The sequence below is a fragment of the Muntiacus reevesi genome, chromosome 2, assembly GCF_963930625.1.
Source record: "Muntiacus reevesi chromosome 2, mMunRee1.1, whole genome shotgun sequence".
NCBI lineage: Eukaryota > Metazoa > Chordata > Mammalia > Artiodactyla > Cervidae > Muntiacus > Muntiacus reevesi.
In genome coordinates this window covers 179,286,751-179,301,794 of record NC_089250.1, presented here as the reverse complement: position 1 = coordinate 179,301,794, position 15,044 = coordinate 179,286,751, and the positions used below count along the sequence as shown (strand labels likewise).

The 15,044-nt window shown below is 56.4% G+C and overlaps 3 protein-coding genes across 8 annotated transcripts; 1 reads left to right on the top strand and 2 right to left on the bottom strand.

The window, feature by feature from the left end:
* Positions 1-59: 59 nt before the first annotated feature.
* Positions 60-3,900, bottom strand: AP4M1 (adaptor related protein complex 4 subunit mu 1). 2 transcript variants are annotated; one of them, XM_065923879.1, is made up of 15 exons: positions 3,669-3,900; positions 3,478-3,566; positions 2,990-3,096; positions 2,806-2,902; positions 2,595-2,705; positions 2,427-2,507; positions 2,142-2,204; positions 1,995-2,061; positions 1,839-1,892; positions 1,603-1,709; positions 1,407-1,501; positions 1,046-1,090; positions 773-823; positions 537-648; positions 60-369 (listed from the first exon to the last, which is right to left on the bottom strand). In XM_065923879.1, the coding sequence occupies exons 1-15, from the start codon at positions 3,724-3,726 to the stop codon at positions 148-150; spliced, it is 1,359 nt and encodes a 452-aa protein (XP_065779951.1). In that variant the 5' UTR covers positions 3,727-3,900; the 3' UTR covers positions 60-147. The 2 variants fall into 2 exon arrangements, with proteins under 2 accessions (XP_065779951.1, XP_065779952.1); XM_065923880.1 differs by lacking the exon at positions 773-823.
* Positions 3,901-4,017: 117 nt separating this feature from the next.
* Positions 4,018-11,500, top strand: MCM7 (minichromosome maintenance complex component 7). Of its 5 annotated transcripts, none has more exons than XM_065923870.1 (15): positions 4,018-4,174; positions 5,356-5,435; positions 5,971-6,135; positions 6,307-6,431; positions 6,506-6,686; positions 6,977-7,114; positions 7,419-7,568; positions 7,754-7,868; positions 7,957-8,088; positions 8,286-8,369; positions 8,636-9,029; positions 9,273-9,356; positions 9,952-10,120; positions 10,869-10,978; positions 11,120-11,500. In XM_065923870.1, exons 1-15 carry the CDS (start codon positions 4,144-4,146, stop codon positions 11,319-11,321), a joined length of 2,160 nt encoding a protein of 719 aa, XP_065779942.1. In that variant the 5' UTR covers positions 4,018-4,143; the 3' UTR covers positions 11,322-11,500. The 5 variants fall into 5 exon arrangements, with proteins under 5 accessions (XP_065779942.1, XP_065779945.1, XP_065779943.1 ...); XM_065923873.1 differs by lacking the exon at positions 4,018-4,174 and adding an exon at positions 4,683-4,714; XM_065923871.1 differs by lacking the exon at positions 4,018-4,174 and adding an exon at positions 4,710-4,773.
* Positions 11,501-11,782: 282 nt separating this feature from the next.
* Positions 11,783-14,657, bottom strand: COPS6 (COP9 signalosome subunit 6). The gene is made up of 10 exons (XM_065923881.1): positions 14,551-14,657; positions 14,210-14,335; positions 13,655-13,786; positions 13,247-13,335; positions 13,086-13,148; positions 12,736-12,783; positions 12,546-12,660; positions 12,373-12,465; positions 12,179-12,279; positions 11,783-12,042 (listed from the first exon to the last, which is right to left on the bottom strand). Exons 1-10 carry the CDS (start codon positions 14,615-14,617, stop codon positions 11,902-11,904), a joined length of 975 nt encoding a protein of 324 aa, XP_065779953.1. The 5' UTR covers positions 14,618-14,657; the 3' UTR covers positions 11,783-11,901.
* Between the last annotated feature and the right edge of the window lie 387 nt (positions 14,658-15,044).

Genomic DNA, 15,044 nt, shown 5'->3' with positions numbered 1-15,044 from the left:
CCACAGGAGGGTCTAACTTGTCGAGCTCACTGGTCTCGAGGACTCAGGACTCTTCCAGCCCCAGGCCAGGACACTAGGAGAGAAAACACCGTCCTTCTGCGATGCCCTGACCGCCACCTCTGCCTCCCATGCCCTCGTTTGGCAGCTTCAGATCCGAATGATGTAAGCGTCGCTGTGGCTTAGGTGTCGCACCCACTTGTGTGGGCTGGTGCTGCCGCAGGGTCTGAACGCCAGCCTGAGAAAGCGGACCTGGAGGCCGGAGCACGTGTGCCGGGGAAGCTCGAAGGAGAGGCTGGCAGGGCCCAGCCCCAGGGGAGCCGAGGTGGAGGGGCCTTGGCCGGGAGGCCCAGGGAGGCCCGGGACGTCCATCTGTGAGGAGCAGAGGCAGGGAGGGGTGCTGAAGGCCCCAAGAGGAGGGAGGGCAAGAGAGCCAAGGGGCCAGGAAGCTGACCACACAGACCCCCTGCGTGAGAAGGCACGGGTCAGGGTTGGAGGTGAAGGCAGGGGCAGGGCCTCGGAGAATCAGCAGCTGGTACCTGGAAGAGGCCTGAGAGCTGAGAGCCTCCTTGCACCCGAGGCAGGTCCCAGCGAAGGGCTCCCTCCGCCAGTTCTGCCTTCTGCTCTGGGCTGCTCAGCTCCTGAGACAGGCTGTAGTCGGGGGAGAGGAAAGGGCTGGGGTCAGCCCCTGCCCCACAGCTCCCACCCCAGTGCTGTCTGCTGTCCTGAGAAGCTAGTGAGATTGCCCACAGGCCTGCAGTGCACACGTGCTCACCTGACCACCCCTCGAGGCAGGGGAAGGTGCAGCCTGACGTTGAGAGCCTGGCTGCAAGGGAGAAGAGAGCAGTCAGTCCCGGGAAGGCTGCATCCGTCTTCATTAATGTCACCACCAGACTTGTGCACAAGCGCCCCCTACCCCCTTCCCAAACTCCAGAGGTTCTCCCCTGGATTCTGAGGCTGCTGGCGGCACCTGGGGTGAAAAGAGCAGGTATCTGGGCCTTGTCTCCTACCCTCCACAGCTGGACCAGGCTGGGCTACCCCCACTCACCTCTTTGAGGGCAGGTCACAACGTAACTTCAAATAAACCTGGAGCCTGCGTGAGAGGGTACAATGCTGTTACTCAGGCCCTATCCCACTGGCAGGCCCCTATGTGCGGCTGTGGCTTTTGCTTCAAGAAAGAAAGAGGAGCTGAGATCCACCCAACTCCACGAGCCATGCCATGCACGGAGCTGGGTCCGCTTGTGGGGGAGGGTGCCTATTCCAACTTGGAGCCAATGTCACCACCACCACCACTCCTGAGAGTCAATCTAGGAATTACATATATACATACAAATATATGTGTACACACACATACATACATACATTGGCTTGGGCTCCAGAAAAATTCTAGAACAGGGAAATGGTCTCACCTGCCTGAGCCTCGGTCCCACTGCACAGAAGGAAAGAGCCGGAAGGGGAGTGGGGAGGGGAGGTCATCTGAGAGTTGGTACCTCATCACAGTCAGCTGAGACCAGAGAGGAAGGGAGGTGAGTTTGGTCTCCTCACACCCGAATGGCCTCCCTCCCCCTCAGGAGACGGAATGTGCTAGGCCAGCCCGGTCCTGACCTCACCCTGAGGGGGCTGCAGACGGAGGATCCGATGAGATTCAAACTCATCCAGGTACACTGAGCTGTGAAAGGAGACCTCATCCACCCGAATTCCCGGCCCATAGCCTGGAAAGAGAGAAAGACCCCCTCTGCTGACCTGTATTTTGGGAGGGGGTGGGGATCCGTCTAACTTCTCCAGATGAAACCTGGGACAAAGACCTCTACCTAGAAGAAAAAGACCCGCTTTCTCCTCACCTCTCAGTTCGGACTTCCCCACACAAAACTCCTCGGTCAAGCCGATGCGCATCTCTGTCAGAGGAAAGAGTATCAGAAGAAGCCACCATGCCACCATACCCGGCACCAAGGAGCCATTCCTACACCCCAACCCGGCCCAGCCCACATGCTGCTCACCTGAGCCGCTGGGCAGAAAGCTCTTGAGCCGGATCTCTCCCTGCACATCCACCTTGAGCAGCGAGCCCTGAGAGCAGTGGGAGGTCAATGCCCAGCGATTCCCACGTGCCACCATGCTCAGCCGCAGGGCTGGGGGCCCAAACTTACATTAGAGGCTATCAGTACGGATAATCTCTCGACCACGTCCAAAAACACTTCGTTCTTTTGACTCTAAGGAAAGAAAGGGGGTCTTGTGGTTGGAGGTTGGTCAGTCTGTCTCCTAACGTGGACAGACAGAAAGGACAGAACAGTGGAGGCTGGGGCCTCAGGATGGGAGCACAGGTCTAAGAAAAGGGATCCTCCATGTCTAGAAAAGGGGAAAAGATATGCCGGGATCTTGGACTCTGGGGGCTCAAAAACCAGAGGATGTGAACCCATCAGCCCCTCCCTCACCTGGTCAGAGCGGCTGGACAGGACAGGCCGGCTGGCTGCACTGCTGGGGGCCACTTTGCTCTGTTGTGTCTCGGCCCCAAACTGAAAGCACCCAAATCAATCAATCCTCACGCCTGAGGCTTCCCACTAACCCTCCTCGATCCTGGCCTCCTCTGTCCCCGGACTGACCAAGCCAACGCTGCTGAGATCAAAGAGGCTGAAGGGTTTGCTGACCACAGCCTCTGTCTGGATGAAGTTCCTCAGCACCTCCGTGGATGTGGTCTGTACGTAGCCATAGTCCTAGGGGCAGAAGAAGGACACTTTTTGGGTAGTCGGTTAGAGGAAGGGGTGAAAATGAATGCTGTATCTTCAAGGAACCGGGGACAGGGAGGAACCTCACCAGCACTTCATCCAGGAGTTCGTAGACCAGAGCCACGTTGCGAGAGATGGTCGCCTCCCCTAGGGAGCCACAGTAGTCACCCAGGAGAGTGGCCAGCCTGCGAAAACCCAGACAGAGGGTGCATAACAACTCCTCTCTGACACCCTGACCCCTGCGCCCGGGTGGTCAGCCCTGCCCTCCTCACCGGGAGAGCAGCTCCAGGAGGCTGAAGGGAGAGATGTTTTCTGAAGTAGTGGCCACCAAGTAGAGACCGCTGTGTCTGATGTGTATGAAGTGCCGGTCATCGTGGTGCTGAGGCAGAGGCACGGAGAAAAGCGTGAGGAAGAGAGCTGCAGTGATTCCCGGCCATGAGACTGAGGCTGCCATCCTGATTTCCCTACTTACTAGCAGCGTGACTTTAGGCCACAGACGAAACCTCCCCAAGGCCCAGCTTCCTAACGTGTAAATGAAGTTAATAATAGTACCTACTCCAAAGTGGCTGAGGATTGAGACGTGTGAAGAGCTGTGCCTAACGCGGTTAGCGATCAGTAAACCGCCATTAATATTATTTAGAGGAATGTACCCCCCCAACCCCCAGTATCTCTTAGAGAAAGTCCCGGGAGGAGGCGCCTCCCAACCCCAGACCACCAACCGCATACCCACCACCCCACCCCCACTCCCGCCAGTGGTTACCATGACAACCGGAGACTCGTCTCCAGGCAGTCCCGTCAGCTTCCGGTAGAAGAGCTCGGCCACATCCCGGCCGCCGCTGTCTCCGCGGACTGACCGAGTGGAAGGAAAGCTAAGGATATGGCGACACTCGCTGGCACTGGGGCCCTAGTCCCACTCAGCCCTTCTCCCCCCGCCCCTCTGGCCAAGGATACAGTCCTTGTAGATGAGCGGGTCCCCCTTGGAGGACAGAATGAAGAACTGGGAAATCATGGCCGTTCTGGAAAATAGACTAGGAGACAGAAAACGTTGGGCCTGCCCCGCCCTGCGGCCCTGGAACAAAAGGACGCGAGAAGGCTGGCCCTTTAAGAGCGATTCTCCTCCGACCGCGGGAAACCCGGCGCGTGCCCCGCCTTAACCAGCTTTTCCCTCTAAACACCCGCGCCTCTTCCCCGTCACTCAGCCAAGGTTCGCCCGTTGATTGGCCGAGGCTGGGGCCCGCGGCAAGCGGGAGGGGCGAAGGGCATCCTCTCCGATTGGCCCGCACGCAGCGGCGCTGGTCACGTGGGGGGCGACGTTTCGCGCCAATTTCGGTTGGTCGGCCGCAGTCCGCCGCGCGGACGTTTTTTTGCTGACCCGGGAGTGAGAGCTCAGAGCCCGCCAATCGCTGCCGTAAGGTCCTCGGCAGCAATGGCACTTAAGGACTACGTGCTCGAAAAAGGTGAGGGAATGCGAGTGTAGGAGGGGCGTTCTGCGCGGGAAGCTTGCTGGGCGACACCTGTTGGTGTGGGCTGGAGCCCCGGGGGACCGGGCTCTTGGCGCGCGAGGCCGGAGGCAGGGTAGGGAAGTGGTGGAGTGGAGGCGCACGGTTTCTGGGATGCGCACGGGCCGCCGAGGCCGGGGGAGAGCTGGTGATCGTGTCCAGGAAAGGAGTCGTGGAGGGGGCCGGTGCGGACACCCGAGCTGAAAGCTCCAGAGGGAAGGGTCGCGCTAAGCACAGAGCGGCCCTCAGAGGCCTATCTAACCAGCAACCCCCAGTCCCGCTTTTCTCCGCGCGCTTAGGCACTCCCAGCGCCCCCAGACGCGCCGAAGCCCGGGGTGGGGCGGGCGGTCTCGGGCCGCTGCGCGCCGCGATTGGGCCGCGTTAGGTCCACCTCCTAGCGGAAGCGGAGGCGGGCGGAAGTTGCGCGACGCTGCTGGAGGGAGTGTCGTGTGTAAACAGTGTCCTTCCGCGCGGTGGCCTCGGAGAGAGCGACCGAGGGTGGGGGCGTGCCTGGAATTGGAGGGGTTTCTGCGGAGGCTGATGGATGAAGTGGTGGGGTGAGGCAGGGTGGCCCTCGACGAGCCGGCCAATCGCCGGACGGGCTCCCTCCTCGGGCGGAGGAATCCCGGGCTGTGAGGCGGCGGCATCTGGGCCCATGTGCTTCTTTGTTTACTAAGAGCGGAAGCAGTGGCGGGAGAGGGGGTGGGGCGGAGGACTGGCCTGGTGGCGGAGGTCCCCGGGAGAGCAGCAATTTAAGGGACCGAAAAAAAGGGGGAATAAAGCACGTAGAAGGAAAGTTGAGAACCGTGAGACTTGAGTATGCTGCCGGGTGTGGGAGGCCCTTAGAAAAGGGTACTGAGATTTCTAATTAAGGCAGAGAGTGGAATTCCCCTGGGGGGAGCGTGTTGGGTAATACTCTAAACTGCCAGGGGCCACTTATTCTTCCTTAGGTAAAAACAGACTTGCGAAAAAGAGTTTTGCTCTGTTGGGGAGAATTACGTAGGCCTATTTGAATGTTCATTTAATTTGTTTAGAGGTTTCACTTTAAATAGAAGTAAGTTTTTTAGATCTCTATCAGGGGTTTGCAGTAAGGTATATGAAGAAAAGTCCATCCTGACGACTTTATTATTTCCTTGTAGAAAAAGTGAAGAAGTTCCTACAAGAGTTTTACCAGGATGAAGAATCTGGCAAGAAGCAGTTCAAGTATGGGAACCAGTTGGTGAGTCTAAAGTTAGGTAGATGGAATGGGGTGGTGACTTGAGCTATAAGGCCTGGCTTATTTTAGCAGGTATGTTTTTCTGGAAGTGATGAGTTTAGCACCACACCTGATACTTGTGTATCACTGTGTGCTGTGTCTGTGCTCAGTCTACTTCTTTGCGACCCCGTGACTGTAGCCTACCAAGCTCCTCTGTCCATGGAATTTTCCAGGCAAGAATATTGGAGCTGGTAGCCATTTCCTTCGCCAGGGAATCTTCCTGACCCAGGGATTAAACGCATGTCTCCTGTGTCTCCTGCACTGGCAGGCAAATCCTTTGCCTCTGTGCCACCTGGGAGAAAGCAATGTGAGACTCAACAGGACTCAGTTTCAGGTCCTTCAATCCCTGAAAAGACCTTAATTATTGCGAATGTAGTGATACACACCTTTCTCCCCTGTGGAGCCTGAATCCTGTGTGCTGAGCTCGTAGTGACCAATTTTTGCTTGTGAACACAGGCAAGATAAACTTGGCTCCACTGCTTTTTCTTCCTCATCCCAGGTTCGACTGGCTCATCGGGAGCAAGTGGCCATGTACGTAGACCTAGATGACATTGCTGAGGATGACCCTGAGCTGGTGGACTCAATTTGTGAGAACACCAAGCGCTATGCCAGGCTCTTCGCTGATGCTGTTCAAGAGCTACTGCCTCAATACAAGGAGAGGGAGGTGAGAAAAATGCAGGGCACACAACTTAGGTTTGTGTCGAAAAACTTCCTGGGTACTAATGCTGTCCAACCTGACCCAAAGGGGTCAGTGGTTTCTGCCTGGCACTCTTAACGTTCTCTCCTTTCACCATTCTGCCACTCACTTTTCCTGTTTTCTTTTTTTTTCCTTTAGGTAGTAAATAAAGATGTCCTGGATGTTTACATTGAGCACCGGCTAATGATGGAGCAGCGGAGCCGTGACCCGGGGGCAGCCCGAAGCCCTCAAAACCAGTACCCTCCTGAGCTCATGCGCAGATTGTGAGTGGCCACGGTGGGGACATGCGCGGGGTTCAGGTCCCCAGACCCTTGCTAATGACCACTTTCTCCCTTAGTGAGCTGTATTTTCAAGGCCCCAGCAGTAACAAGCCTCGTGTGATCCGGGAAGTACGGGCTGACTCTGTGGGGAAACTAGTAACAGTGCGTGGAATTGTCACTCGTGTCTCTGAAGTCAAACCAAGAATGGTGGTGGCCACTTACACTTGCGACCAGTGCGGGGCGGAAACCTACCAGCCGGTATGTATGGAGCAGAGAATGGGAACACTTAATTCTGTGAGAATGAATTTTGTCTATTGATGTTTATCTGATGTCTTTCTGTTTACTGTAAAACACACCTGTGTGGTCACTTTTCGGTATGGAGTGGTCTTTCCATCCAGTCTGTTTTCTTTGTGTCTGTCAGTGTCTACCTAGCATGGCTTAAGCCATTCTCGAAAGTGCCATGGTCTCTGCTGAAGGAGAGACGTGATTCCAGTGACTGAGAGGCTCCTTTCCTTATGACTTCTTTGGTGCTTCCTTTTTCACTCTAGATCCAATCTCCTACTTTCATGCCTCTGATCATGTGCCCGAGTCAGGAGTGCCAGACCAACCGGTCAGGAGGCCGACTGTATCTCCAGACTCGTGGCTCCAAATTCATCAAATTCCAGGAGATGAAGATGCAGGAACATGTGAGTTTGGGGTATGAGGTCCAAGGCCCAGGGAAGTTGGAGGTGGGGAGTTCACTCAACTTCAGTAGTCACTCGTGAAATAGAGGGAAGAAAGTAGAACAGAGAGGAGCTGAGGCAGAGAAGTTGCAGAGAGTAGGAGGCAGGCTTCTCTGGAACTTTCTGACTGAGCTGGGATGTGGTAAAGGAGAGAGAGCTCAGCTTCCCTCTGTCGGTTTATGTGGGGCCAAGTAGGCCAGGGAGTGGCAGAATTGTGTGCGTGGGAGGGGAGGTTAGTCCTCCGACCTCAAGCGCCCTTCTCCCCCAGAGCGACCAAGTGCCTGTGGGAAACATCCCTCGCAGCATCACGGTGCTGGTAGAAGGAGAGAACACAAGGATTGCCCAGCCCGGAGACCACGTCAGCGTTACCGGCATCTTCCTGCCGATCCTGCGCGCTGGGTTCCGACAGATGGTCCAGGTGAGAAAGGGAGTTTAAGAGGAGCAAATGGTGATCCCTTCTTCCTCATCCCTCCCTTCTACGGGCCCTGCAGAAAAGTGTCAGTAGCAGAACAGAACCAAAGGGTTTGTCAGGAACTCCAGAGGGAATTGTGTGGGTGGGCAGGTAGAGAGCTTCATTCACGCCCTGGTGTTTTCCTGCCCAAGGGTTTACTCTCAGAAACTTACCTGGAAGCCCATCGGATTGTGAAGATGAGTAAGAGTGAGGAGGATGAGTCTGCGGCCGGAGAGCTGAGCAGGGAGGAGCTGAGGCAAATCGCAGGTGAGGGGTCGGTGGGAAGATAAATGTGAGTTTATCCCAAGCACTTCTTTCCCCTGGAAAATACTCTTGAGTCTTTGCTTTCCCACAGAGGAGGATTTCTATGAAAAGTTGGCGGCCTCCATCGCCCCAGAGATATACGGGCACGAAGATGTGAAGAAGGCACTGCTGCTCCTGCTGGTGGGAGGGGTGGACCAGTCTCCTCGAGGCATGAAAATCAGGGGTGAGTGGAGGCATCGCGGAAGAAAGGATGCTGGATCAGGGTCCCATCGATCACAGAATAAAAGCTGGCATCTTGATTTCATGGGCACAGGGTGGGATTAGACACAGGGCAGGCAGCCCTCAGTAGTCCTTTTCTCTGTGTGCAGACAACTTGCATCGAAGGAACAGTCACTCAGGGGCTTCCTTCCCTTCCTCCAGGCAACATCAACATCTGCCTGATGGGGGACCCTGGTGTGGCCAAGTCTCAGCTCCTGTCTTACATTGACCGCCTGGCCCCCCGCAGTGAGTATCAGATTCTGGGAGAGGCAACCTGAGGACAGGGGCAGGACCGCCAGGCGTCTTTTGTGGGAGGGTCAGGGACTGGAGGTGGGTATTGTCATCACCCCCAGACCTGCCACTGCCTCAGGATGGCCTGGCTAGGTCGGTGGAGCAGTTCAGCACAGGCCTCGCCTCACCAGCCCCGTTCCCTCTGCCCTGCTGTGGCTCCCTCGTTCTCCCTCTTCCTAAACACGCCTGTGCGTGTCTACCTTCCTGAACCTTCTACGCAGGCCAGTACACGACAGGCCGTGGCTCCTCCGGGGTGGGCCTCACGGCAGCTGTGCTAAGAGACTCTGTGAGTGGCGAGCTGACCTTGGAGGGCGGGGCCCTGGTGCTGGCCGACCAGGGAGTGTGCTGCATTGACGAGTTTGACAAGATGGCAGAGGCCGACCGCACGGCCATCCATGAGGTCATGGAGCAGCAGACCATCTCCATCGCCAAGGCGGGCATTCTCACGACGCTCAATGCCCGCTGCTCCATCCTGGCTGCCGCCAACCCCGCCTACGGCCGCTACAACCCTCGCCGCAGCCTGGAGCAGAACATACAGCTTCCTGCGGCATTGCTTTCCCGATTTGACCTCCTCTGGCTGATCCAGGACCGGCCCGACCGAGACAATGACCTGAGGTGACTGCAACTCTGCACGCGGGGAGACACCCCCTGTAGCCCTCTCTGCGGGGAGGAGAGACTGGGAAACCCCTCACCGTCTCCTTAGGGAAACGCCAGAACCTTCCCCTTAAACGCAGGGCTCGCTCCACAGTTCTCAGAAGGGGTCAGGGCTGAAGTGCCGATGATCCTTGACTGACCCGGCTGTGGGGTGGGGCGCTGAGGGGGCACGAAATCCAGCGCTCCTGTTGCCTCCCCCCCCAGGTTGGCCCAGCACATCACCTACGTGCACCAGCACAGCCGGCAGCCCCCCGCCCAGTTTGAGCCTTTGGACATGAAACTGATGAGGTAGGAGAGCCAGACAGGGCCGTACACTCCCCCGGCGCCACGGGAGGCAGTGTCCTGGCCTCTGCTTTTCTTAAAAAGCGTTCATCCCTCCCCCCTCCTCCGGTGCCCTGGGTCTGAGAACAGGGAGTCTTGGTTTCCCGGGGCTGGCCATAGGAGACCACGGCGGAGAAACGTGCTTTCACACACCTCCACCTGCCTGTCTGAGGGTTACTGACACAGGTGCAGATTTTGGCAAAGCTGGCTGCTGCTGCGTGGGTACCTGACAGCACCGCCTTCTCTGAGGAGGCCATCCAAGAACTCCCAGGGATTCCTAACGCTGTTTTTCCCTTTTAGCTGTTCTCATGAATTCACAAAACCATCTCTTACAGACAGGTGGATTTGTCTCAATTGTGCAAAGGCCGCTTTCCTTTTAAGAAAAAAGTTGGGGATAACTTGAGATGCTGCATTTGGAGAAATCCATCAGTAATACTTAAGCTTAATCATCCAGTTGTTGTTTCCTACTTTAAAAAGTGTCCTCCTTTCCAGTTTTTTTACTCCCAGTTTTCCAACTCAATGCAGAATAAACACACTCTCCACCTCTCCTGCTTTCCCACAGGCGGTACATAGCTATGTGCCGGGAGAAGCAGCCCGCCGTGCCAGAGTCTCTGGCCGACTACATCACGGCGGCGTACGTAGAGATGAGGAGAGAGGCTTGGGCCAGTAAGGACGCCACCTACACTTCGGCCCGGACTCTGCTGGCTATCCTGCGACTGTCCACCGCTCTGGTGAGTGCCAGTCTGTGCGCTGGAGGATCGTCCGTTTGGGCTCTACTGGGGCCTGCCCTCCTGTCCTTGCGCTGCCGCCTGCCTCCTGCTCAGGCCCTGCCGGGGCTAAAGTGCTGACAGTGCAGATAGTGGTCCTCGTGTGCTACCGCACTGTGGGTACTTGCTGCCCCGGCAGGGCACGCCCAGCGTCCCAGGAGAGAGGCTGCTCCCCGTTTCTCAGATCTGGCTGAGGGGCGGGTGGGTTAGCCTCGCTCCGGTGTCGGGAACCTTCATTTCTATCATCACGCCTTGGACAATCGTCCTGGGGGCTCCAAAGTGCTGTTCGTGCAGGTAGTGTGATCACCTGACCTACTGCTGAGCCAGCACTTCCCGAGCCCCAGGGACACTATCCCTCTGCCAGTCACCTTCTCGGCTGAGCGCCCCAAGCTCCATCTGTCATGGTGGGGAGCCCAGTGGATTCAGAAGGGTCTGGTCTCCCTCACAGGACAGCTGAACACCGGGACTGGCCAGTGTTGAGAGGCGGAGACTTGGGCAATTGCTGGACGCTGCCCCGGGCATTGCACTTGTCTCGGTCTGACAGTGCCGGCCCCACACTGCGGATGCCTGGTGGGCGGGGAGGGGGCCGCTACTCCTTTGTGAGTAGGAACACTTAGGTGCCCAGCCTTAAAGCTGGAGCAGGGTGGGGGGCCTCCCTAACTTGGTTCCATCCCCCTCCTCCTGTGCCCATCTCTCCCTACCTTCCCCTTAGGCACGTCTGCGAATGGTGGACACTGTGGAGAAGGAAGATGTGAATGAAGCCATACGGCTGATGGAGATGTCCAAGGACTCACTGCTGGGTGACAAGGGGCAGACAGCTAGGTGAGTAGCTTAGCAGAGGGTGGCAGGAGGCACCTTGACCCTCTTTAGCAGGAAACCCATCCTGTGGCTTCTGCACCCCTGGGTCTGCGGTGCTGGCCTCAAAGTTCTAACCCTGACCACACACCACACTTGTCCATCCAGGACCCAGAGACCAGCAGATGTGATATTTGCCACGGTCCGTGAGTTGGTTTCAGAGGGCCAAAGTGTCCGGTTTTCCGAGGCAGAGCAGCGCTGCATCTCTCGCGGCTTCACACCTGCTCAGTTCCAGGCGGCCCTGGATGAGTATGAGGAGCTCAACGTCTGGCAGGTCAATACTGCCCGGACACGGATCACTTTTGTGTGAGTCTGGTCGCTTGGACACTGGATCTGCTCTGCATGTTGTCCTGCCCGGCTTCCTGGATGGTCTGACAGTGCTCTTGAGGGGAAAGGAAGGTCCCCTTTTTTGCCCAGGCTGCACTTGTTTTACTCGTCTTTTTTTCCTAATAAAGTGTGTGTCCATTTGCTGCTTCTGTTCAAACAGGATTTTGAGTTTTCTGGATTCTAGTCTTTTCCCTTTATGCTTACCTTAGTCCAGCCATTCAATACATCTGAGGGACTTCCTGCCCTGCCTGCCAAGGCACCAGTACAGGACCACAATGGGCTCTCCCACCCCTCTCCAGGTGTCAGTCTCACACATGGACAGTACTTTTGCCTCCTGGGTTTCGGGCAGGTTTTTCATCTTCATGAGCGCTGGCTGCTGCAGTAACGCAAACGCCTCCCCCTCAGCCATCCACAGTGCCCACAGGAGAGAACAGAGCCACTAGAAGGGGTGCTGAGGGGCTGCTCCCCTTTTATTAGTGACAGGTTTCTCTCAAGGGAGTGGAGCACCCCTTCCCTTGACAGCTGTCTGACCCCTGTACATCAGCCCTTCAAGTACCCTCTTGTCAGAAAAAGAGCCCCCGCATCCTCCTGCCGATGCCTTGCCGGTCATAGAGAACATTGAACTTGTTCACGAACTGGTTCATGGTGTTGCAGGTCTTGGTGATGGTGCCAAGGTAGGCCATGAGCCCCACGTCATTGCATTGCTGTGAGGGAACAGAAAAAAGCAGTTCCCCGGCAGCTCTGGGTCTCCCACCATGTGCCCAGACACAGGAGCCGGTCGTGTCCTGCATGCAGAAGGGAGCGTGAGCCCCACCTCCCCATCCTGGGCTTTGCACTCACATCGTAAAAGTCTGTCTTGAACTTGTCTGTGCTGAGCACCGGGAGGCAGTGACACAGAGCATAGGCCTCCCGCAGGATCTCATGGTTAAAGGGGACCTCTCCTGAGGGCACAAGAAGCTGCATTAATGTGGAAGCTGTCACTCCCCCGGAGGGAGAGGAAAGCGCCTCAGGACCCAGGGAGACCCCCATCCTACCTGCCTCGGAGGCCTTGACATACTCCAAGATGAGCTTGACGCGGCTGTGCAGCATCTTGATGGCGCTGTGCTGGGCGATCAGGTGCTCGGCCACTGGGGGGTCAGGCCGAGGGTGAGAAGGGGCGGCCACACCGTCCCCCCACTTCTAAGGAAGCCCCCGCAGCCACCCTTACCAGTGGAGTTCTCTCCACTGCCTGTTGCGGTCATTCGGGCCACGTGGTCCACACCAATGCGTTCCGCTTCCTCTGTGGCCAGAGTGTAGGTCAGCTCAGCAAAGAGCATGGTGGCCTGTGGGGCACACAGGGTCAAAAGCAGGAAACCCCGGGGCAGGCAGCAGGGGCTGAAGGGCTGGGCATTACCTACCTCTCCATTGATTATATCTATGACTGACTCAAAAACGCTGACAGGAAGCTGCGAAGAAGAGACAAGAGAACAGCTCTTTAAACATCAGACACCTGAACCTATATAAGCACAAAAACTGGACTTGGCCCTTTCACATTCCATTTCCTCAGCTAATCTTCCCAAGGACCTACTGAAGCGGAACTCATTTCCATTTTTACATGTGCGGAAAATGCAGTTTAAAGGTTAAGTGACTAAAGTCTCACAGATGCAGTTTACCACTGCAAAAAGGAGAGTCAACAGAGATGTCTTACAGTAAAAGCAGGGGCATAGCAACAGGCAGGACAAAGTGGGCACTGGGTCACTGTACTCACATCTGTGTGCTTGGTCATAGGGTTCAACTTAAGAAACAGAGGGCTCTCAATTATCTCGCACACCTGGAAGAAGGGAGGATGCACACGCGTGTCAGGGCCCATCTTCCTTCTCCTCATTCTCTCGTCCCCACCCCAATATGTACCTGTGTGAACATGTATACCTGCTTATGGACGTGGATGTCGGAGGGGTCAGGCGGCCCCCCTGTGGTATACCAACCCAGAAACTCCAGCTCCTTGAATACCTGTTTAACTGGAGAGAGGGGCCAGGACACACAGTATATCTTTAAATCATCCTTCCTTAATTTGAAACTCCTGGTGTTTTTACCAGCTTCTCCCCTTTCCATCCTGGCTCCACATGGAACAACTGATCTCTTCTTTTCTCACTCCTTGCTTTCTTTGCGGGGAATAACCCATATGTGTTCTTTTTGTAAAGTCTCTTCAGCTACTCTCTCTTCATTATTCCTCTGCTCTGGTCCCATTTCTCTTTTTTTTTCCCCAACCCTCTCCATCTTCCCCATTCTTTTTTTCCCCACTCCCACTTTTCTCCCCCACGTCTCTTCCCCTCTCACACTGCTCCTCCTTGGTGTAATAATATTCCTTGTCAATGATAATCTTCTCTTCCACGGTGTGGGACAGCAGTTCAAAGGAGTTCATCACCTCAATATTTCGGCCCTCCTGCTTCCCAATCAGAGCCCCAATCACTGGAGGAGAAAAGGACACATAAGAGGTGAGGGTAAGGAATCCTCAAGGACTTCCCTGGTGGCTCAGATGGTAAAGAGAATCTGCCTGCAATACAGGAGACCTGGGTTCAATCCCTGGGTAAGGAAGATTCTCCTGGAGAAGGGAATGGCAACCCACTCCAGCATTCTTGCCTGGAGAATTCCAAGGACAGAGGAGCCTGGCGGGCTACAGCCCATGGAGTCACAAAGAGTGGGACAAGACTGAGCGACTAAGACTTTAAAGGAATCCTCAAACTTCTCTAATAATAGCCTGAGGGTCTGAGGTCATGTGAACCAAGTACTAGAGAAATGATGATTTGCGGAGGAGGAATTGGCTTCAGCAAAGGAAGGAGAAAGGACCACTATTTGGGGGGAGGAGGCTGGAGAATGACGCTGAACACTCACCCTGCATAGGCCGCCCCTCCTGCGAGCGCATGCGAATCCAATGGTCTGAGATGTTGAGAATGACGAGGGGATGAAGAGCGACTGAAACGCTGCCAGTCACTCCGGAGGCCATCACGCTGGGGACGACTAAGGAGGGGTAAGACGGGGTGAGAGTCCAGGCCCCACGTTCCTCCCGGCAGCCGGGAACGGGAGACGGCAGAGTCGGGCCATCCATCCCTCCCGCAAGTTAACCCAGGGAGCTCGCTGCCGACTCGCCATCCCCGACTGCTCCCGGGACTCTAGGAAGGCCTCGACTGGCCCGCCAGGAAGTCTCCAGAAGCCGCCCCCGCACGGCCCGTTACCTGCAGCATCCACCTCCATCCCGCTGCTCCCTCCAGTCCCGTTCGCCGCTGCCGCCGTCGCCGCCATTTCCCCTGCGCCCGCCAGCGTCGGCCCGCCCCCTCCCTGCCGGCTTCCGTAGGCAGCAGCGCATGCGCGTTGTCGCCGAGGCGCGTGCCTGCTGGGACCCTGGGCCACGCCGGGCCGTTCCTACTTGGCCTTGCGGGGACGGCTCGGGCGGCCCCGGAGCAGGGAGATCCGGCAGGTGTTTGTACCCCCTTTTCGCCTGCAACTGACCGTGAACAAATTACCTAACCCCACCCTGATCGTCCTCGTCAGTAAAACTGGGATAACGCCGCCTAGTTCCTAAGGCTGTTGCAGAATGAATGAAACGTCATTTTGCTTGCGCTCGGAATAAAACCCAAATACCTAATCACGGCCTGCAGGGCCCTGCAAGATTCAGACCCTGCCGATCAGCTGGCCATGGCCACTACTTTGCTGCCCCTTGGTTCCTGTG

Bases quoted from the DNA above. Each gene is read 5' to 3' on its own strand.
- MCM7 (XM_065923870.1), top strand. From the start codon at position 4,144: ATGGCACTTAAGGACTACGTGCTCGAAAAAG. The intron at 4,175-5,355 runs GTGAGGGAATGC...ATTTCCTTGTAG, and splicing joins GGACTACGTGCTCGAAAAAG to AAAAAGTGAAGAAGTTCCTA. The intron at 8,370-8,635 runs GTGAGTATCAGA...CCTTCTACGCAG, and splicing joins TGACCGCCTGGCCCCCCGCA to GCCAGTACACGACAGGCCGT.
- COPS6 (XM_065923881.1), bottom strand. From the start codon at position 14,617: ATGGCGGCGACGGCGGCAGCGGCGAACGGGACTGGAGGGAGCAGCGGG. The intron at 13,336-13,654 runs GTGAGAGGGGAA...CCCTCTCTCCAG, and splicing joins TTACACCAAGGAGGAGCAGT to TTAAACAGGTATTCAAGGAG. The intron at 12,466-12,545 runs GTAAGGGTGGCT...CTGACCCCCCAG, and splicing joins CAGTGGAGAGAACTCCACTG to TGGCCGAGCACCTGATCGCC.
- AP4M1 (XM_065923879.1), bottom strand. From the start codon at position 3,726: ATGATTTCCCAGTTCTTCATTCTGTCCTCCAAGGGGGACCCGCTCATC. The intron at 2,062-2,141 runs GTAAGTTTGGGC...CACTGCTCTCAG, and splicing joins CCGTACTGATAGCCTCTAAT to GGCTCGCTGCTCAAGGTGGA. The intron at 1,710-1,838 runs GTGAGGAGAAAG...CTCTCTTTCCAG, and splicing joins GGGGAAGTCCGAACTGAGAG to GCTATGGGCCGGGAATTCGG.